At 44.1% G+C, this 26,857-nt stretch overlaps 1 protein-coding gene across 1 annotated transcript in view; it reads right to left on the bottom strand.

Moving 5' to 3' along the window:
* The window catches only part of SHANK1 (SH3 and multiple ankyrin repeat domains 1), a 317,095-nt gene extending 295,893 nt beyond the window's left edge, over positions 1-21,202 (bottom strand). Inside the window, exon 1 of the mRNA XM_063435485.1 lies at positions 20,933-21,202. Coding sequence (XP_063291555.1) covers positions 20,933-21,202 — 270 coding nt within the window. The remainder of the gene's footprint in view (positions 1-20,932) is intronic.
* Between the last annotated feature and the right edge of the window lie 5,655 nt (positions 21,203-26,857).

Here is a 26,857-nt window from a genome sequence, read left to right as displayed (position 1 = left end):
GGATTCAGCTGTAAGCATTTGCGACAATTACAACAATCAAGTAACATACATTCATATAAAATGTAAGTTACTTCCATTACAGTCAATGGATGAGAATGAGTAAGTAGATAACTCCCTAATTCCCATGGTATTAGGGAGCTATCTACCAAAAGGCTGAAAGACCTAAATTGGTCTTTCAGCCAAATTTATAAATCATACATAACTTATTCATGGCCCTGAGAAGGTAACTGGCATTAGCTTTTCGATTATAGCTGCAAATGGTGACATGTTAAAGCTTTTTGCAGTTATAAATAGTAAAAATTGCTAATAATAGACACACCGCACTTTTAGTGCTTCTGCATTCAGGGGTTAAACCATTAGATGTATGATTAAATGGTCAAGGAAACTGATCGTCTCCTGGTCCATTTAATTTACGTTATTTTATCTTTCATTGCCATAAGGTAGAGTTCCACCAGTTATTAAATTGCCATTGTATTGTAACTTTGCCACATCGCCATTTGTCACCTTGTTGAATCGATATCGCAGCTGCTCTGTCCATTTCTCAAACCCAAATAAGAGGTGGAGGAAGTCTTCAGGTAAATAAATCTTTTAAGCCGTACATTTTGTGGTGAAAGTTGCATCTGTTCATTTTTGTGGACAATAGGGTCACTTGACAATACAAAATGGAGAACTTTTCATGTTCTTTCTGATTTTATTAAAGGAACACTATAGCGATAGGATTTAAAATTTGTATTCCTATTGCTAAAGTGCCCCAGTCAACGTTTACGTGACCAGGCCAGTGCTGCCAGGGTTAAAAAGGGTATTTTACTCACATTTATTTCTTAGCTGCACCGTTCCCCCCGATTAAGCTCATTTTAATTGGCTGAGATCATTAATTTTGATGATCTCAGCCAATCCAATTCTATCCCATAGTAAACACCACAAGGGGCCAATCAGTTGGTTTCTCTGAAACCATCTGACTAAACTAACAGAGTTTTACTCTGCTATTTTATGGAAGCCCCTCTGATGAGCTGAACAAGCAAAACACATGTCAGGAGTAGTGATGTCCCGAACGGTTCGCTGGCGAATAGTTCCTGGCGAACATAGCATGTTCACGTTCGCCACGGATGGCGAACATATGCGATGTTCGGTCCGCCCCCTATTTTTTTTGTTTGTGGCCAAATTTACTAATACTAAGTAAAAATTACTTAGTATTAGTAAATTGTGCCCCTACTCGCAATACCGTGAGTAGGGGCATGTCTATTAAACAGTGAGCAGCCTGTGGCTGCTCAGTGTTAAAAAAAAAAGGTTCCCCCCTCCCTGAGCGGTGGGTGGGGGCCTTAAATACCAATAGGGGGGGACCTATTGTCCTACCCCCGGCCCCCACCCCTGAGCGGCGGGTGGGGGCCCTAAATACCAATAGGGGGGGACATATTGTCCTCCCCCCGGCCCCCACCCCTGAGCGGCAGGTGGGGGCCCTAAATACCAATGGGGGGACCTATTGTCCTCCCCCCTGGCCCCCACCCCTGAGCGGTGGGTGGGGGCCCTAAAAATAACAATAAGGGGGACCTACTGTCTCCCCCGGCCCCCACCCCTGAGCGGTGGGTGGGGGCCCTAAAAATAACAATAAGGGGGGACCTACTGTCCCCCCCGGCCCTCACCCCTGAGTGGTGGGTGGGGGCCCTAAAATTAACAATAAGGAAGGGACCTATTGTCCCCCCGGCCCCCACCCCTGAGCGGTGGGTGGGGTCCCTAAATACAAAGGGGGGACCCTAGTCACCCCTCCCTCAAAACAATTATCCCCCTACTACCCCCTCACCCTAAAAATAATGAGGGGTGGACCTTTAACTAAAAACCTGTAAAAAAAATTAGATAAAAACAACTTACCATTCGATGTTTTCTTTCTTCTAAAATCTTCTTTTTTCAGCCCCAAAAAAGGCCAAATAAAAAAACATAATAACCGACGCAATAAAAAAAAAAAAAACGAGCGCAAAAAAAAAAATCCATCTTCACCCATGGAGGGCTCCGCGCAGACTGAACTCTGCAGGGCGGGGGAAGGCTTATAAAGCCTTGCCACGCCCTGCAATTAGGCTAAGAACAATCTGATTGGCTGGTTTAACCCCTTAAGGACCAAACTTCTGGAATAAAATGGAATCATGACATGTCACACATGTCATGTGTCCTTAAGGTGTTAAGCCAATCAGAGTGCTCTTTGTCATTTTACACAGCGTGGGAAAATTCCAAAGAACTTTACCACGCTGTGTAAAATGACACAGAGCACTGTGATTGGATGGTTTGAAATCCATCCAATCACAGTGCTCTGTGTCATTTTACACAGCGTGGGAAAATTGAACTTTCCAGACTAAGCCAGAACATCCAGGCCGATGTGGCAGTCATGAGAAAGGACATTAAGGGCCTGACAGACCGCATGGGAACTGTGGAGCGAGACTCCCGCAACCACACACGGCAAATGAATGAGTTTCAACAAGAGATAAACTCACTGCATCAACAGCACCTGATGGTGGAGCAAAAAATTGCGGCAATGGAAGACTCACGCCACGCCCAAAATATTAAGATTAGAGGCATAGCAGAGTCGGCCCCGGACACTGAACTGCCTCACATCATAAGGCGCCTCGCAAAATACTCCCTCCAAAGCAGGCCAAGGGGGTGAGCCTGGATGGCGTATTTAGAATACCTAAACCAACGACGGCCCCAAAAGCAGCACCCAGAGACCTAATTGTAAAATTCCAAAAGCGACAGGACAAAGAGGCAATCATGACCGCCATCAGAGGTAACGCACCATACGCCATCGAGGACATGTCCCTCTCATTTTATGCAGACTTATCCAGAGGAACAATGGCCTGGCGCACAACACTTCGGCCCTTCACCTCCTTACTCCGCGCACATGGTATCAGGTACCAATGGCGCCCACCCCACAAACTACAGGTGCTTCACGGAGAAACCACATATCTAATAGCAGATCTGCAGGAGGCAAGAATGCACCTAACAATCTTGGGCCTTCCACAAGACCACTATTCTGCAACCCCGCAAAACCTCTAAGCCCCATGAGTGGAACCCTGCCACTTCCGAGACATTTGTCCCACGAGGGACCACCCAAGATGCACAGAAAACGGCCCACACCTGAGGGACCCTCATGGACTGGCAGGGCCAAACCACCCACTCTTAACATTGCCTGCATGGTTGTAAATATGTTTGGGTAACGGTATTTCTTTGCACCTCCACGGAGAAGGCACTTACACAATAGGTGATACACCAAGGCTGCTGGACAACACATAGCCACACCCATCCCCCCCTGCAACCACGACTTCAGGGCTGCAGAGCCGCACACACCGCCCTCACCTAGCGACACCGGCTTAAGCTGCCATAATTTAGCCCGACATCTGGTGAAGCACCATACACGTCCAGGGCATACACTGCAAGCAGCGAGGGTCACCTCACCACTAACCACATCACACACCACAGGGAACAATCACCCCTCTCCACCAAAGACACTCAGAGTAACTAACCTCACCTATATGCTACCCACCTAATAAATCTCACAGGTTGTCTGCCAGACACCCATGCATACTCCTCAATAGTGCTGACCCAGCCTCTAAAGCTATAACAGGCACCATTGTATTACCTGGCGGCACTCTGCATTAATGTATTTTTATCTTAATCTCTCTTGTTTCAATGTCCGCCTTATCTACACTTGTGCTCCATGGCGGGGCCTGTATATATGTTTATATGCTTACATGTATGTTTCCTATAACGTTTTGCTCACTGCACACCCTGTGCAGCCCCAAACAGGGCGGAAGCCCCACCTAACAAAAGCAACAGGTTTAACCGAGATTACACGCACTATGTTTAAATATATACAACGGTTCAAATGTAAAATGCTAAGGAAATGTTTTGAGTTCAAGTACAGGATGCTACATATGTCCAATGAACCTAATTGCATAGCGCTCAGACCTAAACTCTTATGTGTTTCATTGTTTAAAACTTTTTAATAATACAAAAATGTGCACCGTCTTCCATGCCGATGTTCATATTACAATGTCCAAGTTTACGCTGTTGTGGCGTCATTGAACCTATTTGTAAACACATGCACAATAAAATAAAGAATATAAAAAAAAAAAAAAACCATATAAGAACATGGTGATAAAAGGGTAAATAAAAAAAATCAAAATAACATTTAAACAAACAAGCCACCCCACCTCTTCGGTGATGTAAACTCTATTCATATAAAATAGCGCATAAATAAATTTCCTATTTTTTTTCTACAAATGCTCTCTTGGGTCACGCGACTTGAGAATGAACACACATGCCATATGCACTTATCGTTAAATAATAATAAAACAATGAATAGTTTAACAAAGCACGAGTGCAGGAAAGATAACATTTGATAGAAAAAGAATGGAGCTAGAAGCCGCTCCATTTTGAGGAATTTAATTATTAATAGAAAAAGACACGTGGTATGAATGCCTCGGGCTATGGTTTGATTTAGATTTTAGATAGAGAATCTGCTTAAGAAAGCTTTAGCAGAGTATTGTGAAGTCTGTTAAAGGGCTCTTTCTAAATAATTCAGCTTGAAAACATTCTTCTACAATAAAACACAATCCACCGCCATCCAGCTGGTTCAATGCTTCAGCTCATGTAGGTATCACATAAATCAGTTTCTATGCTAAACTCTGCTCTACGTTACTATGTATTTCAATCTATCTGTATGTCTGTCTGGTTGTCTATCTACCAAGAATCCTGAAATTTTAGGGGAAAAAAATCTAACATAGAAAAAAAAAGACAGATGGAGGAATTGAAATGGTTTTAAACCTAGACTTCAGAAAAATAGGTTTTCTGATCCTGAACTTACTTTTCTGTATAAAATAGTTAAGCATACATCTAGCCAACCTCCTGGTGCTTATTGCCATAAAAGCCACAATAAAAACCTTTCTGCTGTCATTGGGGTCAAGTAATGTATATAAGTAAATGTCAGAGAAAATCAAGAGCAATCAAAGGACAAGTAACTGAAAGAGTATTGTGTGAGAAGATCAAAAAAACTCTCTATATGTCAGCTGGGTTTCGCTGCGTTGATCTTGACTGAATATCTGAAATGCTTAGAGCTGCTGAGCTGAATATCCTGAAACATTTGCTTGTGCTTAGATCTATAGCCTGATCAAACAGTGTCTGCAGCACCACAGAAAAGTGAACAGAGTACTATGCGCAGGACCTTCATAACCGCTACGCATATAAGGCAGCCACCAGGGTGCGCACCAGCCCGAGATATGGAATATCCGAGTGACCAGCAGGAGAAGAGCGCACTGCATAGCACTCTTCCTCCTGGCAGTAACTGCATGTGGCGTGGTCGAGTGGACTGGGGAGAGGATCTTATGTTCCCTCTATTCGTTCTGACAGGAAGTTATAGCAGGGACAATGAACAGCTTCCTGTCAGAACAGGAAAATGAAACAGAAGATTTTCTACCAAGGTCCGCTCTGCCATGCAACATGGAGGAAGGGAAGAAACCTCAAAGGGAAGGAGAGAGAACAAAGAGGCACACAGAGGGCTGAAAGGGGATAAAGAGATTCACAGGGGCTGGGGTGATGACAACGAGACAAACAGGGGCTCAGGGAGGTGCAAAGAAGGGTTAGGGGCCACAAAGGGACACTGCATCCCTGTTTGCATAGAGACAAACAGGGATCAGGCGACAAAGTAGAAAAAAACAGAGCTAGGGGCACAAAGAGACAAACAGATGGGCTGGCGAAATAAAAAGACACATACAGGCGCTGATGGTGACACAGAGACACAGAGCAGACCTGGGGAAGGGGACAGTGAAGCAGACAGAGTAGCTGGGGAAGGAGAAAAAGAGACATGCAAAGGTGCTGGAGGGAGAGAAACAAAAAGGGGTTGGGAAGAGACACAAAAATGGGCTGACGGAAAAAAAACACAATGGGGCTGGGGTGAGAAAGATACACAAAAAGGGGCTGAGAGAAGACACACAGATGGGCTGGTAGGAAGAGACACATAGTGGGTTTGGGGGGAAAAGACACACAGCGGGGCTAGGATGGAGAAAGAGACCCACAAAGGTGTGGGGGGGAGTCAAACAGAGAAGGTCTGGGGAAGGGAAAAAGAGAAACACAAAAGAGTTGGTGGAAAACAAGACAAACAAAGGGGGTGGGGGGGAATAATACACACAAAATAGGCACGTTTTGTTTTTGAGGGGATGCAAGCAGCTGGTCTTGCCTATGGCAGAAAATAGTTTAGCACCAACCCTCAGTAGACATGAAACAGGCAATATCAACATTAATACCAAGATCTATCCAACTGTCTCAATTTTGGTAGCATTACCAACAAGAGAACCAATTAGACATGTGCACCAGTGAAATTTTAGTTTCGTACGAATGAACGAAACGCCTCAAATTAGTGGTAGATGCATTCCAAATGACTTTGAAAAAGTGTGAAAAGAGAAAGACTGATATTCAAAGGCACCTTTGTGTTTAAATATTGAAATTACCGTATTTATCGGCGTATAACATGCACTTTTTCTTCCTGAAAATAGGGGGCAAATGATGTGTGCGTGTTATACGCCGATACCGTATTTTTCACTCCATAAGACGCACTTTTTTTCCGCTCAAAAGTGAGGGGAAATGTCTGTGCGTCTTATGGAGCGAATGTGAAGGTTTACTTACCTGTCTTGTAGCTTGGGCCGGTGTTCAGCGCGCACCGCGGTACTGGAACTTCAATTTCAGGTTCCGGTTTCCGGCGAGACTGAAAGGAAGTGCGCACTCAGTGTGCACACTTCCTTTCAGTCCCGCCGGAAACCGGATCCTGAAATTGAAGTTCCTGTACCGCGGTGCGCGCTGTGAAGCCGGCCCACGCTTCAAGACAGGTAAGTAATTATGGGACAAGGGGAGGGAAAGTGCACTATGGGGCAAGGGGAGGGGGGACACTATGGGAAGGGGGAGAACACTATGGGATGAGGGGGGGAACACTATGGGAGGGGGTGGAGAATACTATGGGAGGGGGGAGAATACTATGGAAAGGGGGGGAACACTATGGGATGAGGGGGGGGACACTATAGGAGGGGGGGAGAATACTATTGGAGGGGGTGGAGAATACTATGGGGGGGAGAATACTATGGAAAGGGGGGGAACACTATGGGATGAGGGGGGGAACACTATGGGAGGGGGGAGAATACTATGGGAGGGGGTGGAGAATACTATGGGAGGGGGGGAGAATACTATGGAAAGGGGAGGAACACTATGGGATGAAGGGGGGGGAACGCTATGGGAGGGGGGGGAGAATACTATGGGAGGGGGGGAAATTTCCTGAAATTTCCTTCTTAAAATGAGGTGCGTGTTATACGCCGATAAATACGGTAATTAATACAAATTTTACTCATATGGAATTTAAACAGTACAATCCTTAAAAAAAACAAAAAAACATATTTCTTTTCAAATGCTTTTTATTACATTTTATTTGACCAAAACAATTTTTTTAAGGAAAAATCAACAATGGATAATGGTACAAAAGAGAAAATAGGGCAATAATTCTCCATCCAAATAAGCATATAGGGGAACATAGGACATTACCAGAAACCATGAATATATATATATATATATATATATATATATATATATATATATATATATATATAAAAATCTTATTTCGATATACCTGTATGTAAACCTCATGTGGATAGTCAACACTGCTTCTAAAATAACCGCAAAGACATAAAAATTGTGAATGTAATCCATGATGTAGAATATTTAACACTATGCAAAGCTACCTATGCTAAAGAAGCACTTTTTATGAATATAGTTCTCCGATGAAGCTGCCATGCTGTACAATTTATGCTTTATACAGAGCACAAAAAGATTCAAGGATCAGCTAAAACATCATGCTGATTAAGCAAATCTTTTAACTCCGGTGTTCCAAACAGCAGAAATCTGATAGCTCACTGGTTCCAGCGTCACATCTCCAAAGTGGTTCCTTGAGACTCCTTGACGTACTTCACCTGTAGCCAAGTGTTGGCTTTAATGAGAAGTTGACTCAGAGAGGGGGAACGGAGGCCAGGGGATAGTGTTTATTTGATTTTGTTTTGCTGAGTTAGACATTAATCATAACTTGCAGATAATGATCACCCAGGAGACGCCTGAACAGCATAAGAATGGAAAATTGAGAAAGTGAGTGGGAACTATATTGGACATCCCAAACGAGCAACCTACCCTTAGGAAACAGCCATTAAACAAATTGCAGCCTTTTAAACTGCAGATGTAGATGCAAAAAAGTTTACTGAGAATTCTGTGCAGTGGTAACATCATGTTCTAAGTATTTTATATTTTCTACAAAGTCACCCTACAAAGCTCAATGTATAAAATGACTATGACCTACCACATACACAGAGGTAGATGGTCAGTTATTCTCTATTTGTATAACGATGGCTGAATCCCTAGTACTTTCGCAATCCTGCCTAGAACTGCTAAAACTGTATTAAGATTAAAAGTACACTCTGAATGGTTGAAAGCATGAAGCAGTCAATAGGAAACCAGCATGAATTCAAAAGAGGGTAAATTCCTTGAATGATAAATTAAAGGAACACTTAAGCATCACATCTAGAGCCCAATATAGTGACTATGGTGGCAGGTGTGTCCTTGAGCCCTGCTAGGGTTAGTAGTCACACCCTTTAAAAATGGCTTGACACCATAATACCTTTTATCCCGCGATCACCGGAACCAACCAACAGAGTCACCTGACTGGACACCGCGCAAGAGATCCTACCAAGAGCCCGCGCGGATTTTGGCGCAGGACGGAGATGTACAGAATCACACTGACTTTTATGACTTTTATATCTTTTATGTTTTCTTTTCTTTTAAATCCCGTTGCTCTCGCTCTTTTGCCTTCTAGTGAAATCCCAGCATGTACCTAATTATCGTTATGACATCCCACGAATTAAACACACCTAAATAAGGCTCCTACAACTGACAACATATAAGACAGCTTCACCATTTGGGAGCCCATTAAATGGTAGCAGCGCCACTTCCCTCAAGGGAAAAGCAACAAACACCCCCCCGCCACCCCCTTGGTCAGGGGCTACTAACCACCTTTGGGGACATGGGCTACTGAATACTTTGGTGTCCATTTCCTCAAAGCATCCTCACCTGAATCTATCACGACTCATTTACCAACCCTGAACTTACACAAGATATCTTGTCATAAGACCTACCCCGTGAGTTAGCCTGCACTACCCCACTTCATATTAAATGGACATCCTAGTTCACATATTTCCCTGAACCACCACAAAGGGTACTGCTTCCCGGGCTAACACTCCCATGTGCCGACCCAGTTTAACACGAACCAAACCTCAATCCAACATGCATACACCTTAACCGCCGACTATGGCAAATTGGACACACAACCCTGTGGTAACCTTATGCCTGTCTAGTTACTAAACACTTGTTAATTGAAGGTTTAAAACATGTTTAAAAAAGAAAAATGTGCTTGGACATCATATGCCACAATGCTATATCACTTGTACTGACGGAATGCTTTAAATGCCTGCTGTTGCGGCAGAACACACGTGTATGTACCTTTAAGCACAAAGTAAAATAAAGAATAAAAAAAAAAAAATGGCTTGACAATTTATATGGTAGCCTCCATCTGTGCCCCCCGCAAGCGAAACCGCTGGCAGTGCAGGGCTTAGCTCATTGGCTGAGAGTGCTCAGTGGATGTTCTCAGCCAATAAGCCGATCCTTTGCCTCCCCTGGAGGAGGTGCCCAGCGCCCAGTGCACCTATCGTAAGTACGAAATAGGTTGTCCAACAGTTTGACTGCTTTACCTGGGATGGCGCTAGGACACTCCTGCCACCATAGCCAGCATTACAGTGGTTATGGTGTTTGGAGTATTCCTCTAATAGCAGCGCTGACTGAAGCAATAAAAGTAAAATAAGATGTTTTAATAACTTTAGCCTACATAAGGAAATTTTGCGACTGCGACAATTTAGTTAAATTGAACTTAAATTGAACTGAAATTAAAGCATTCCTGTCTCGTTTATCACAATTTGTTTAAAAATATTAACTAACTGACATAATCCAACAACATCAATTAGTGGCAGATGAATAAATTGTTGACAAGTAATTTTTTTTTCTGAATTTAAATGTGACAGCAGCTCCTTTCAAACTACTGTTTTGTGAATAATTGTGAATGCCACAATGTTATAACGAAAGACAAAATCTAGGAAATAAAATAAATATTAGACATAGATCTATTGTGATTTCACTGCAGTTTCAATGCTTTTGTCACGTGTTTGCGTTTCGAATATGGCATCTCGAGATGACTCTGATTGTAAAAGGTGCAGAAAAATATAGAAAAATACCTTTTCGTCATTGTAAGCTGCACTGAACACAATGTGTTCATTTTTGATGCACTCACATCAGACAATCAGAAGTCCATTTTATTTATTTTTTTGTGGTTGTAACATCACTGCAGATTTGGGATTTCTGTGGGAAAAGCAAGTCTTATGGCTTGACTGGTGTGCAGATTTTTGTTTAGCATTGTATTAACTATCCACAATTGTAACTAGTAGACAAAAAATGCCATACATACATATATTTAGCTTTTTTTCTAATTCGTTTCTGTTTCTGTGCCAAAAGATAAAATGAGTTAATGTCTGTGCCCAAAGATAAAATTCTAAATGTTATGCTGAGATTCATGTATCATGTTCGCTGCTCTCACAGCAATCAGGACTCGTAAGCAACAAGTTTGTCTCTGCATAAATGCCATAGTCAGATATCAGAAGAAACTTGCACAAAATCACAACAACTACACAGACAACAACAGCACAAAAATTATAATCCCAGCACTGTCAACAGCTGACAGAAATCACTCCCACATACAATCATCACCAGCACTGCTTTGAAAAATTCCTCACTTGTTCTTATTTATTTATTTATTGAAATTATAATATGTGCGAGAACAATGATTTGTGCTAAGAATAAATTTTCCTGGTGTTCTTTGAGTGCATTGGGTCAGCAATATCAATGTATCAGTGCAATATGTGGGGAAAATGTCTTTTCAATGGCTATTCACTACGGTACGGGATTCTGAGTCTCTTAACTTATTGATATCTAAGCTTGTGTACATTGTAAGAGGAAATGTTCAGTTAGCGTTTATCGTATTCATTAAACTATGATCTACGGAGTATTAAAGGGACACTGTAGGCACCCAGACCACTTAGCTCATTGAAGTTATCTGGGTACAGTGTCCCTATTGCCCTTAGTGCTGCAATGTAAAACATTGCTGTTCCAGAGAAGGAGGTGAAGTTTTGACCCAGCGTCGAGGGACATGACGGGGAAGGGAGGAACAAAGGGGGGTTGGTCGGTGGCACGGGGAGCTTTAGTGTCAGGAATACAGCTTTGTACTCCTGGCACTATAGTATCACGTTAATAAGTTGACGTGGGTTACGTCCATATTACAGCGACACTCCAGACTGTTATTATAGCTACAGCAAGCTAGATGTAAAGACCCTGGACTAAGATCATATATATCAAAGTGGGGTTAGGAGCAACAGTTCAAAAATCTAATCGAAAAATCAAATGTTAATTAAAATAACTATACAAGAGAATAGTCCTTCCTTATATTCTTTCCTTCAACAAAGAAATGTTCCATTAATGTTTAAATAAGATCAATGGCAAAAATAGCATAAAGCAGTTTTTGCCCAAATACCAGACTTTCATTGTATTAATGCTTCAATGTTTTGTTTTCTTCTGTTAAAGGAGCTAATATTCACTTTTCAATATGTACATATTAAAGGGTCACCTAAAGCACTTTGGTTTGCAAAAATGCCTTATTTGTGAAGAATGTGTTCTTTTTTTTTTCATTTTACAAAAAGTGCAGAATTCAATTGACAATTTTATAAATGAACCTGGTTACCGCCGCTGGTTATCAATCAGACAACAGGTCCTGTTACTTCCTGGTTCGTTAGCTCAGTGGAGTTAAAATCAAGAGGCAGCAATTGCCCAGAGCACCTGCCTTGCAAAGACTTCTCATTGAGCTGCATTGGGAAGTCTCTGATTGGACAGCCACAGTAAGTCTGAGCGGGGTTAGAAGAGGAGGGCTTTCAAAAGCAGCAGACAAAAGATCTGCAGTCTTTGCAGGCTGTTTTAGATACACCCTGTGGCAAAACTAGCCACTTCTGGACTGTAGTTATTAAAGGTTGTCCGTAGGCTGGATATGTACTGTGTAGTTTAACCTATGTATGTACCGTATTGTGACCGTTCGCAGGCTGGCCGCCGTATGCGGCCAGCGCACCAAGCAGTCATCCGACGAAACACGGCTATCCTGGCCGTTCGCCGTACGAATCCGGGCTCCCCAGGCCGACCACACATTCCCAAGTCGTGTGGTACCAATTCACCGATTGCAACCTTGTTGCAATCGGTGAGTAAGGGCTCTCCAAGGTGGCCGTCGATCCACTACCGACCATGCGGCGGTCGGCCATCTTGGATCCTTTGTCCCTGCAGCGGTGTTCGGTCGTCGAGAGCCTGGAACTGAAAACGGCTACTCGATGATCTGAACGCCGCTGGACTTCCAGCACGTTCGGGAGTCCCGCGTTCGGTCCATTGTATGTCCCGTACTTATTCGGTGCTTTTAAACGCACTTTAATGTTTTGTTGTATTATGTGCGGCGTTCGGTCGATTCAGCTGGGATCGGAGCGGTATTCTCCCAAAGTGTGCGCTCCGACCCCAGCTATCTACCGAACGTTCAACTATTGCAAAGTACCGAATAATGTGTAATTTCTGTATTTTAATATAAATTGTCGGTTTCGCTGCACGAGGAGATAATCCACTTAGTCGTCCATTTTAGTGGGAGTATCTCCCTCGTGCAGCAAGGCCTGTTGGGAAAGTCACGATGCATGGTGGGAGAAATCCCCTGGAATTACTGTCTGGAAACCCCTTGCATGGGGAACTGTATAAATATACTGCCTGTGAATAAACCGAGTTCAGTTGACTCCCAAACTGTGTTTCGTCCGGTTATTGGGAGGATGGGGAATATTGCCGTGCTTTCTGTCGTGACTGTGGATTTCCTGAGGATACCAACGGATATCGTGGACTAATATACTGCGTTCCGTAACAATTGGTGGCAAGCGACGGGATCCGAACCTTACAGCCGAAAAACGGAGTTCGTGTAACTGGAACTACCGAACGAGGAAAGCAAAGGCAATTCGTATGGATATTGACTATACCATACTGAAGCGACAGACGTTAAAGGAACTACTGGAAGCCAGAGGGAAAGTAGCCAGCAGCAAAAACAAGGCGACAATCATTGCCGAGCTGATGGAGGGAGACCAAGCCCGCAGCGCTACCCCCCCGGTAGTTATGGAGGAAACGCTCTATGAAAGAGAAATGAGGACCAGGCTAGCGTTTTTGCCGCAACCGATATCAGATGCCATGTTAAATATGGTAATGGCAAATGTGCAGGAATATGTTATGGCACACAGCCCGCAACACACCCTGGCTCGAACCGAGTCAAACCCAGGGTCCCTCTACAACCCAGTAAAGCCCAAGATCCCGTACCAGGCCTTCAGGGCTTTTTGCGAGGAAAAGGACGAGATAGACGGGTACTTGCAGGACTTTGAAAGACTGTGTGATCTGCATGAGCTAGAACGGTCCGTATGGGTGCAACTGCTAGCGAGCAAACTAGCAGGTCGGGCAGCCGAAGCGTACCGTGCTGTACCCAGTGAGGACAGCAAAGATTATGCCAAAGTAAAGCGTGCAATCTTGGAGAGGTATGCCATTACCCCAGAGGCATACCGGCGCAAGTTCCGACACTTACGCAAACCAGAGCGAGATTCGCACGCAGAATGGGCACACAAATTGGATCAAGCCTCCCAAGGGTGGATCCAGGCCAGCAACGCCACCACCATGGAGGAATTGCGCCAGCTGATGTTGCTGGAACAGTTTTTTAATGGATTATCCCCGGAGACGCAAGAATGGGTACGGGATAGGAAACCCCTTACCCTAACGGAAGCGGCTAGATTGGCCGATCAACATTTTGATGCCCGGAGACCCCAGGGACCCGTAGCCAAAAGCTACTCCCGACCCCCAGGACTACCTAGCGCCACAACACCCCTAGCGCCCACCGCTGCCCCGTTCCGTCCCTCACAAGGACAGACACCGCCACCGTCCAGATACAACGGGCGGGCCAACATCCAATGCCATTCCTGCAAACAATGGGGGCATATGGCCCGAGAATGCACCCAGAATCGCAGCAGGCCCACCTGGAATCAGGGCCGTCCAAACCCCGCACCCAGGGCGGCTGCTCACCATTACCAGAGGGACCCCGCCACTCAGGATTTATGGAGTGTGCAGGTGGAGGAACCTCTGGGCATTTTGCACGAAGTCATGTCGGTCCGAGCCACTGATAACCGGCAGCATCACCGACAACTGGTAACTCTTGAGGGAACCGAAGTGCAGGGTCTGCGAGATTCGGGAGCTACCTTAACCCTGGTAGCCCCCCATTTGGTTTCGGAGGGCACGCATACCGGCGGATCTGTGGCCGTTCGGGTAGCCGGGGGAGCTGTATACCGACTACCCACGGCGAAAGTACATTTGAACTGGGGTGCGGGAGAGGGGACAGTGGAAGTGGGACTAATGCAGAACTTACCAGCAGATGTTGTGTTAGGGAATGATTTGGGTCAGATGACCTCTGCCTTTGTTCCGCAGGCACCCTACCAGGAAGCCCATCCAGTAACCACACGGCAACAGGCACGCACCACGGCTACACCGATACACTCTGAGGCTCAGGTAAGAGACCACGACCCTCACCCGACTTCCATATCCTGGGATACCCCGACTACCTTTATCACCGAAGTACAGACCGATCCCACTCTACAAATCTATAGGGACCGGGCACAAGCTGCCCAGACCGGGCTAGAGGGGGAGCATTACACGTGGGAAAAAGAGTTACTGTACCGTATCACGGCCAAGGATGTGGGGGGGTCCGTCACGTTGACGAACAAACAACTAGTGGTACCCCGGAAGTATAGGCAGGAGCTGCTCAGAATTGCGCACGATATCCCCTTATCAGGACACCTAGGGATGACCCGTACCCGGTACCGCCTAACACACGCGTTCTTCTGGCCCGGGATCTCACAGGATGTGCGACAATATTGCACGTCCTGCGACGTCTGCCAGAGGGTAGGAAAACGAGGGGATCGCCACAAGGCCAAGTTATGCCCCCTTCCCATTATCGCCGAACCCTTCAGCAGGGTCGCCGTAGACATAGTAGGGCCCCTGCCAAAACCCAGTCCTTCTGGGAAGAAATACATTTTAACTGTGGTGGACTACGCCACCCGATATCCCGAAGCAGTAGCCCTCTCTAACATTCACGCGGAAACCGTGGCGGAAGCTCTGGTAAAGGTATTTTCCCGAGTAGGGTTCCCCCAGGAGATAATATCTGACCGGGGCACCCAATTTACTGCTGAAGTTACCCAACAGATGTGGAAAGTGTGTGGCATTAAGCCTATAGTCAATTCAGCCTACCACCCCCAGTCCAACGGACTATGTGAACGCTTTAATGGGACGCTGAAGCAGATGCTTCGGACGTTCGGGGAAACCCACAAAGACTGGGAGAGATTTCTACCTCACCTGCTCTTTGCGTATAGAGAGGTTCCCCAAGAATCGACTGGCTTCTCCCCATTCGAACTACTGTTCGGGAGAAGAGTACGGGGACCTTTAAACTTAATTAGGGAGCACTGGGAGGGGGAGAGTATCGCTAGCGAAACCCCTATAGTATCGTACGTCCTGGAGTTCCGAGACCGACTGGAGGCGCTAACCCAGGCCGTACACACCAACCTCCAGACGGCCCAACAACGTCAGCGGCGATGGTACGATAGGGGAGCCAGGGACCGCAGCTTTCAAGTGGGGCAGAAGGTTTTAATTTTAAAACCTGTCCGCACAGATAAGCTGCAGGCCGTCTGGCAAGGCCCATACCAGGTAGTGGAGCAGCGATGCGACACTACCTATGTGATTGGCCCCTGCTCCGGGGTAGGGAAGAGACGCATGCTTCACGTCAACCTGCTCAAACCCTACCACGAGCGGATAGAGGATGTGACGGCAATCTGTGCCTCAGCCCTGGAAGATCAGGAGAAATTACCACTACCTGATCTGCTAGAACAGGAAGAGCCGGTAGAGCCCTCCCGGGGGGTTCAACTGGGGGAGCGGCTAAGCCCTCGCGAGCGTGCCCAGATACAGGAGCTGATCGTAGCTAAAGGGGCTACGTTCTCTAATTTACCTGGGTACACTCCGCTGGCCACCCACCGAGTTGAAACCCCGGGACAGCTACCTATGCGGCAGGCCCCGTATAGGGTCCCGGAATCCGTCCGGACTCATATGAAGGCCGAGCTGGATGAAATGCTGCAGTTAGGGGTTATCGAACCCTCAGATAGCCCCTGGGCATCACCGGTAGTCCTGGTGCCTAAAAAGGACGGCACAACCCGATTCTGCGTTGACTACCGGAGGCTGAATGACAAGACCGTGTCTGACGCCTACCCGATGCCCCGTATAGACGAACTGCTCGATAAAATGGCACGGGGCCAGTATCTCACTACAATTGACTTATGTAAGGGATACTGGCAGATTCCTCTAGCCGATGATGCCATCCCCAAGTCGGCGTTTGTCACCCCGTTTGGCCTGTACCAGTTCAAGGTCATGCCCTTCGGGATGAAAAACGCTCCGGCTACTTTTCAGCGGATGGTAGATCGACTACTGGACGGCTTCCAAGACTATGCCTGTGCCTACCTGGACGACATAGCCATCTTCAGCCAGACGTGGGAGGACCACCTCCAACATATAGGGGCGATCTTAGATCGTATTGGGGGAGCGGGGTTAACGCTGAAACCGAGTAAGTGCCACATAGGGATGGCCGAGGTGCAGTATCTAGGACACCGAGTAGGGTGTGGGCAGCAGAAGCCCGAACCAGCCAAACTTGAGGCCGTGGCCAAGTGGCCTACCCCCAGGACCAAAACCCAGGTGCTAGCGTTTTTAGGGACTGCAGGGTATTATAGGAAATTTGTACCCGACTACAGTACCCTGGCCAAACCCCTGACGGACCTGACCAAAAAGAACCTTCCCCGACTGGTTGTCTGGGCCCCAGAGTGTGAGCAGGCATTCCAACAGCTCAAGACCGCACTAACTAATGCTCCTGTGTTAATGGCTCCTGATCCAACTAAAAGATTTCTTGTCCACACAGACGCTTCAATGTTTGGATTGGGGGCAGTGCTGAGCCAAGTGGGAGCCGATGGCGGAGAACATCCCGTAGCCTACTTAAGCCGCAAGTTGTTACCCCGCGAAGTAAGCTACGCCGCCATCGAGAAAGAATGCCTGGCCGTGGTGTGGGCCCTTAAAAAGTTACAGCCCTATTTGTACGGACAACCTTTTTCTTTACTCACAGATCACAACCCGTTAGTGTGGCTAAACCGTGTGTCTGGAGACAATGCCAGGCTGCTGCGCTGGAGCTTGGCGCTGCAGCCCTTTGACTTTACTATCCATTACCGGCCAGGAAAACAAAACGGTAACGCTGACGGGTTATCAAGACAGACTGAACTCGAGAAGTGATCTGTGAGTACTCTCCCGGACATCCCCAAGCCGATCCGTTTGGATCAGACTGTGTATGCCGGCTTGGTTCTGGGGGAGCAGTGTGGCAAAACTAGCCACTTCTGGACTGTAGTTATTAAAGGTTGTCCGTAGGCTGGATATGTACTGTGTAGTTTAACCTATGTATGTACCGTATTGTGACCGTTCGCAGGCTGGCCGCCGTATGCGGCCAGCGCACCAAGCAGTCATCCGACGAAACACGGCTATCCTGGCCGTTCGCCGTACGAATCCGGGCTCCCCAGGCCGACCACACATTCCCAAGTCGTGTGGTACCAATTCACCGATTGCAACCTTGTTGCAATCGGTGAGTAAGGGCTCTCCAAGGTGGCCGTCGATCCACTACCGACCATGCGGCGGTCGGCCATCTTGGATCCTTTGTCCCTGCAGCGGTGTTCGGTCGTCGAGAGCCTGGAACTGAAAACGGCTACTCGATGATCTGAACGCCGCTGGACTTCCAGCACGTTCGGGAGTCCCGCGTTCGGTCCATTGTATGTCCCGTACTTATTCGGTGCTTTTAAACGCACTTTAATGTTTTGTTGTATTATGTGCGGCGTTCGGTCGATTCAGCTGGGATCGGAGCGGTATTCTCCCAAAGTGTGCGCTCCGACCCCAGCTATCTACCAAACGTTCAACTATTGCAAAGTACCGAATAATGTGTAATTTCTGTATTTTAATATAAATTGTCGGTTTCGCTGCACGAGGAGATAATCCACTTAGTCGTCCATTTTAGTGGGAGTATCTCCCTCGTGCAGCAAGGCCTGTTGGGAAAGTCACGATGCATGGTGGGAGAAATCCCCTGGAATTACTGTCTGGAAACCCCTTGCATGGGGAACTGTATAAATATACTGCCTGTGAATAAACCGAGTTCAGTTGACTCCCAAACTGTGTTTCGTCCGGTTATTGGGAGGATGGGGAATATTGCCGTGCTTTCTGTCGTGACTGTGGATTTCCTGAGGATACCAACGGATATCGTGGACTAATATACTGCGTTCCGTAACACACCCCAACTAAAAAAAATGTTTAGTTAAATGCATGCACATTATGATTGATAGTATACATAATAAACAATGATTTGTATGTTTTTTATATTTGGGCAGCAGGGGCGTATTTGCCGCGAGGCAAACAAGGCATTTGCCTTGGGCGGCATTTTCCAGGGGGCGGCAAAAAAAGCCGCCCCCAAACGCCCAGGGCAAATGCCTTGTTAGCCTTGCGGCTAACAGACCTGCTGGGCTGGTTGCTGGGCGGGCGGGCGGCTGGCGAGGGAGCACTTCTTCTGAGCTGTCTGCTCAGCTCCCTCGCGCGCCGCAGAGTGAGGCTGGGAGCCGGAATATGACGTCATATTCCGGCTCCGCCTCCCAGCCTCACTCTGCGGCGCGCGAGGGAGCTGAGCAGACAGCTCAGAGGAAGTGCTCCCTCGCCAGCCGCCCGCCCAGCAACCAGCCCAGCAGCCCGACCGGCAGCCCCACTAGACCCCAGGGAGAGGGAGAACCCCCCCAGCATTCCCAAAGGTAAGGAGGCTGGGGGGGTAAATTAAAAAAAAAAATGAGTTAATGTGAGTGAGTGTGTCTGTTAGTGAGTGTGTCTGTTAGTGAGTGTGTCTGTTTGTGAGTGTGTCTGTTAGTGTGTGTCTGTTAGTGTGTGTGTGTCTGTTAGTGTGTGTGTGTGTGTGTCTGTTAGTGTGTGTGTGTCTGTGTCTGTTAGTGTGTGTGAGTGTGTCTGTTAGTGTGTGTGTCTGTTAGTGTGTGTGTGTGTCTGTTAGTGAGTGTGAGAGTGTGTGTGAGTGTGTCTGACTGTGTGTGTCTGTTAGTGTGTGTGAGTGTGTCTGTTAGTGTGTGTGAGTGTGTCTGTTAGTGTGTGTGAGTGTGTCTGTTTGTCTGTTAGAGTGTGTGTGTGTGAGAGTGTGTCTGTTAGAGTGTGTGTGTGTGTGTCTGACTGTGTGTCTGTTAGGGTGTGTATGTCAGTGTGTGTGAGTGTGTCTGTTAGTGAGTGTGTCTGTTAGCAGCTAACAGACACACTCACACACTCACTAACAGACACACTCACACACTCACTAACAGACACTCACACACACTGACATACACACACTGACATACACACACTAACAGACACACTCACTAACAGACACACTCACTAACAGACACACTCACTAACAGACACACTCACTAACAGACACACTCACTAACAGACACACTCACTAACAGACACACTCACACTCACTAACAGACACACTCACACTCACTAACAGACACACTCACACTCACTAACAGACACACTCACACTCACTAACAGACACACTCACACTCACTAACAGACACACTCACACACAGACACACTCACACACTCACACACACACACTGACAGATACGCATCCATTAGCTAACAGTTAGCTAATGGATGCGTATCTGTCAGTGTGTGTGTATTTAGAAGGCGGGGGAAGGGTTGGGTGGGGGTGGCGGGGTGAGGGGGGCGCCTGAGTTTTGTCCTGCCTAGGGCAGCACAAAACCAGGATACACCCCTGTTGGGCAGTAGAATGTCCCTTTTGATTTTATAACTGTTGGGAATTCCTTGCTTTACATAATTTTCTTCTTTAGCATTTAGCCATTTAGTTGCCTGAATTGTTTTGGTTTGGCTGCAAGTATAAAATAGTAGGTGAATTACCATTTATTCATATTTTGCAACAGTTAGATTGTAAACTGTACTTGCTGAGTTTTATATTTATAAGGACCGCCACCAAAACCAAATTTAAGCATGATCCACATTGCTGGAAAGCTACCTATTACCACCAGAATTTGTCACAGAAAATTAAATAACCTTAATAACTAACACATTTTATTTTATTTCCATACAAATCTCCCAAGACAAAAATGGTCTGTGCCACGCACTGTATCCTTGTCAGCTGGAGTACTTGGTCCGCTCAAGAATGCAAGACTATAATGCAATATAGCAATGGCCCGTAAACTCTTAAATTAAATAATGTGTCATTTTGAGGCACTTTGCTGGCTTTAATGTGTTGCCTTGTTACTATGGAGAGGTGAATGTGATAGATTGGTCTATTACAGTCTTGACTGTGACGGGCAGTAAGTAGCCAGAAAGCAGTAATTAGGAATCATCTTTAGAAAGATGTTAAATGGAGAGAGTAATATTTTGTTAGAGTAAATCCATAACAGCTAGGACTTCGAATAGAAAGAAAATAAACGCAGTCTTGGAGATGAATTCAGTGGTTATGTTGTAAGCAAAAATCAATTAATGATGGGATCATTTAGGTTAAGAAGGGAAATTAGAAAAAAAAAAAAAAAGCATTCCTTACTGTTTGATGCAAGTCAGGTATCCCAATTCGGAAGACCATCATACTGAAATTGGAGTCGTCAGGAACTGACATAGATCTCTCTTTTATCCTTCTTGCAGCTACAGAGGATGCTAACAGCGGATTAGGACCAATTTTGCTGGTGGCAGCAGTGGGATTGTTTTTCCCTCCAGGGACTGTGCCCTCTCTGGAGCTGTCTGAGTCCGATTCTTCCCCAGGGTATTCGGAGATACTCCTCCTCTCCTCCTCGCTTGACATGGGACTCTGGGGCATTGTCAGGAAGGCAAAACCACAGCAGCATTACAGGGCCAGCTAAAAGAAACAAATGTTATATATCACTTAATGATTCAGAGTTTATGGAGGAAAATATCATGTGTGAAATAAAATAGTACGTGATCATATAAGGTGATGTTGCCATTTTTTGTTATCAATTACTATTTTTCATAGAAAAGATTTTGTTTCGTTTAAGGACACAGGGGTTTTGAATTCCCCATCCTCTCTTTTATTTTCTATTCTTTGATGCAACTATACTTATCTCCTTAATATTTTAGAATTTATATTTTAATACTTATTAATATTTTAACCAGATGTAATTTGTATTATATTAACTCTTTTCACGATGCGTCAAAATCATCTGGCTATCATGACATTTTTCCATCCTCTTGTCATAAAAGTACTTCAAAAGCATTACATTTTAAAAAAAATACATTTCTCTAAGGCTATATATCATAGGGCAGGCACAGGCAACCTTTGGCACTCCAGATGTTTTGGACTATACCTCCCATGATGCTTTGCCAGCACCATGGGTGTAAGAGCATTATGGGGGATGTAGTCCACAACATCTGGAGTGCCGAAGGTTGCCTATCCCTGTCATAGGGTTAACATAAAGCAGCAGTGGAAATAAATGCAAAAATACCCCCAAAAAAACATTTGCATATTTAAACATTTCTAAATAATGTGTGCTTTAAACCCAGTTATTAGTCTTAGTTTATTCAGTCTGTTTTCTATTTAATTTTTTTTATTTTTTGAAAGGTTCTAAATTTATACTTTACAGTGTTCACATGGCAACTTGCACTCATTTATGCAACACATTCCTTTTTACCATACAATGTTCTGCTCTTTGTTATACTGGTTTCAAAGAACATACGATATTTATATTTTTTTATATTATACATGTGAACTAATATCCCTGCTTATTTGGGGGTGAGGGGGGAAATTGTCCAAATATTGAGTTCAAGTCCTACATTGAGATAACAGTTTCATATAATCATTCTAAGGAGAAGTCAATGGGTTATATCATTGACATCACTATACACTATACGCTTTGATTACTAATGTATATGTCCTGTAATACTTAGATGAGCAGAGACTAAATGTTTGAGATTAGCTACATAAGGACTTTGCAATCCTTAACACAAGCTAGAAATGGATGCATATCTGCTGTCTCCTAAGAATAACTAAGTCAGACAAAAGTTTAAGTTCCTTTTAAAGGGAAACTCCAAGCCCAGAAACAATGTTAGCTTAATGAAGCAGTTATGGTGTGTAGATCCTGCCCCTGCAATCTCACAACTTAATTATTGTCCAATTAAGATTTAATCACTTTTTGTTTCTGTGCATACAGTCCTAGCCACACCTCCACCGGGTGTTACTAGCACAGCCTCCATAAAAAAAATATTTTAAAAGGGTTTCATTTTCAATCAAATGTGACAGCATTTTATCTCCTGCTCTGTTGATTGAACTTTAATTATACACAGGAGGGTTATGCAATCTCTAACAGCCTATTGACAGAGTAGCAGATTAGAAACTCTAAATTAAATAATCTGTACAATAAAGAAAGTTTATACATTATATGTCTCTTTACAGGATGTGTACTGGCTAGGCCGCGTGCAATGGAATGTGACAAGGGCTGCATAAACAAAGCTATTTAAAGGGAAACAATAAGCACATTTAGACCACTTCATCTCATTAAAGTGATCTGGTTCCAGTGTCCATGCTCCCAGCATTCCTGCATGGCAGGTAATTGTGCAGTTAAACTACAGGGGCATGATCTAAAGAGAGAGATCTAATTTATAAACTTTTTCTAATGCACATTCTGTTTAATTTAGAATTTCTTATCTACAGCACTGTTAATATCCTGCTAGACCATGTAGACGCCCCCTGTGCACGATTTACGTACAATTAACAGAGCAGGAGTTAGATACATCTAAATGTTCTGTCACATCTGATTGAAAATGAAACTATTATTTTCATGCAGGCTGTGTTAATCACAGCCAGGGGAGGTGTGGCTAGGGCTGCATAAAATAAAACAAAAGTGATTTTAACGGATCACTATAGGGTCAGGAACACAAACATGTATCCCTGACCCTATAGTGTTAAAACCACCATCTAGCCCCCCTGGGCCCCTCATGCCTCCATAAATATAGCACAATCTTACTGTAACTCTGCATGCTGTTAGACTCAGAAAAACAAGCTGTCTGCTGACATCATCAGAAGTGGTAGCCTGATCCAATCACAATGAATCCCCATAGGATTGGCTGAGACTGACAAGGAGGCAGATCAGGGGCAGAGCCAGCATGATTCAAACACAGCCCTGGCCAATCAGCATCTCCTCATAGAGATGAATTGAATCAATGCATCTCTATGAGGAATGTTAAGTGTCTGCAAGCAGAGGTAGGAGATACTGAATGTTTGGATGCATTTTAGGCAGCCATGACCCAGGAAGGATATCTAACAGCCATCTGAGGAGTGGCCCGTGAAGTTATCACTAGGCTGTAATGTAAACACTGCATTTTCTCTTAAAATACAGTGTTTACAGCAAAAAGCCTGAAGGTAATGATTCTACACACAAAGTCAATAAGCTGTAGTTGTTCTGGTGACTATAGTGTCCCTTTAATCTTAAATGGCAGAGGAATTGAGCAGTGAGATTGCAGAGCCATGATACATGCACATAAACTGATTCATTGGGCTAACTTTTTTTGGTGCTCATAGTACAGTAGTAGGTGAAAGGCCTACTGGTTTGAGGTGTGCCAAAAATTGTAATACTATTATATATATAATTCCTAGGTATCAATGATCTATCAGCACCAACAGACACCCAGGTAACAGATGACCAGTGGTAAAAAGTACTCCTAATGGGGAGGCCAAGGGAGCTGATACGAGCAACAGATAGATTACTTATAGCACAGCACTGGCACCAAAACAACCACAGTGGAATGCGCAATTCATTCTACCAAACCATTTCTTTCACCGAAATACAAAGAAACTGCAATTGGAGTGGGATGAACTATTAAAAAAGGGGTTGTAGAGAATTTAAAAAAACAAGTTTCTTCCACAATGTTATTTTTTTGTTTTTGTTTGAGCATATAGTAAATATAGGTACGAAGGAAACAACAGCAATATAAACAGTACATACGTCAAGCTTTGCGTCAACTTTCCAAAAGGTTCGGGTGGTGGTATGGTGATGTGAGATGCATTGATATGGAACACACAATCCCGTTAATAAAAGTGAGTATCTGAGCATCACTGATAATTGCTAACAGCTGTTTTCTATAATATAATATCAATTGCTGTATATACGGCAGAGGCAGTGGGGCCAGGTTTTAGATGCATTGAAACCTCTCAAAAACAATTTGACAAATGCTGGAAGTCCAATAACTCAAAGCACTGTCATGACTACATTGTGCTTCAGTAGTTATGGTATATAAAGTGTCTATATAATCCATAGGCTTTTGCACAGTATATTATTAATACAGTGTATATATCCAATATACTAGGACAAAACTAAGAAACACAAAAACACACATTCTTGTAACTAGCATTACAAAAGTAACAGTCAAAAGAATACAGGATAAACACGGGCATTGACTGACAATAAACAGTGTTGCACAATTGTTTGCAGTTGGTGTCAGACTACATAGGAACAAAATAAAAGACTCAGATAATAACACGGAAACACAATAAAGAATGATGCATAATGCAGTGAGCAATACAATGTAACGTATGGGAAACAGAGCGTGTGATCCGATAAAACATTCAGAAGTGTAATGAAATGTAAAGTCGATCTGTCACCTATGCAACGTGAGACACATTTGCTTTAAACAAAACATCTTTAGCCTGTATATTTGGATTTTCAGTTGGCATTACTGTCTGGAGGACATTTAATTTAACCATTTCAGTGCTGGGTTGTTGGTTTTTTTTTTTGTGGTTTTTTTTGTGCGTTTGTCCAGGTCGGTTCTAAGAATGATGCCATCTTTAACACAGGAACAAAATCCAAAAGGTAATAAATAAAGGTTAATAAATAAATATAAAAATAAAAGTTTCCTGGGTGCTGACCCGCGTTAAATATAGGAAATATAGGAAATCCCAAATAATGGGGTGCACACAAAGGTCTTCAAAAGTGAATACATTTATTTTCACATTCAAATAATGTCTCTCTTTAATGACGTTTCGACCTGTTCAGGTATTTTTCAAGATCGAGTCGAAAGGTCAATCGGGACAGACATTATTTGTATGTAGAAATAAATGTATTCACTTTGGAAGACCTTTGAGTGCACCCCATTATTTTGGATTTCCTATATTTAACGCGGGTCAGCACCCAGGCAAGGTTTTGGACCTAATGCCAGAGGGGTTAGTGCCTAGGTTATCTACACTATACTTGTATAAAAGAAAAAAAAACTTGCATTTGCAATTCCAGAATTTGCTAAAAGCCTCCAGTGTTAACAACTTCTTCAGGAAGTTCACACCAACCACGAAGGTCAAAAATAAGAATGTACATGGCACTCAAAGAGTGAATGCAATGGACTTAATTTCTCAGCAAAAGCCTGTTTTTTTTTGACAGACGATTTTTTTTTTTAATACGAATGGACCTTTAACTCGAATGTTTTTTTCCGAAATACCACGTTAATGGTGAGGAATAAAGTATCTTGTATTTACTCTTTGAGGGCCAACTCTATTCATTTTCAACAGTTTTGGAGGTCATTCAACAGACTTCAGTGCACAGGGTGAATGCGTCAAATTTTGTGTGTCATTCAGCATTTATTTCGTTTATATCAATTTAGGAAGTGACAAATACAATTCTGACATTCACTTAAAGGAGTACTCTAAGAACCATAAACACTATAGCTCATTGTAGTGATTTTGATGCTGCTTCCACCCAGTTTGACAAACACTGAGTTTACACAGCACCTAGAAAGACTGATACAAACCAGATGGGTGGTGCCGACAGGCTCTTTGCACCATAACTACTGATTATTTTTGATTATTTTTCATTTATTGTTTTACATACATTTGAATGCATTATTTATAATACCATGAAAAAAATGAGTCAACTCCAACTTTCAGTATTCCATTAAATGCTGATCAGCTGCCGTTATTTAAAAAAGTATTTCAGAATCCTGCATAATTTTCAATATATTGAAAAACTGTGGATGGAACACCCTTATGGAACAAATGAGAAGATGGGAGAGAAAACTGAAATAGAAGAGGAAATAAGAGGAGGACAAAGAGGGGAAAAAGAAAAGTAGACAGTATTCCGCCGCGGCGTTGGGAGAGCAAATGTTTATACCCTTATCAAAAGCAAAACTGCCAACCAATGTATTGTTCCCATGCCTGCCAGGTCTCATAAAAAGAAGACAGACGGGGTATTCACTAAGTTGAGAATTTAAAGTAAATTCAGAAAGAACTAAAAAAGTCAAACCAGAACATTTTTAAAATTCTCTTAGTCAATTATGCTTTCAAACAATATATATATTTTGTATCAGCGCTAGTTATAAAATAGAATAATTTAAAAGTGCAAGTGCTTAACACGTCTATATCAATAATTAGCTGCTAATCCACTTAAGTGCAACCTTCCGTAATACACCCCAAATAGAAACACAAAAAATATATATATAGTGGAGCGCTTATTAAGGTGATCTATTACACAAGAAA

This window comes from Pelobates fuscus, chromosome 11 (assembly GCF_036172605.1).
Source record: "Pelobates fuscus isolate aPelFus1 chromosome 11, aPelFus1.pri, whole genome shotgun sequence".
Taxonomy (NCBI): Eukaryota; Metazoa; Chordata; class Amphibia; order Anura; family Pelobatidae; genus Pelobates; species Pelobates fuscus.
The sequence above is the reverse complement of the archived record's forward strand: the minus strand, read 5'-3'. Positions and strand labels throughout refer to the sequence as shown.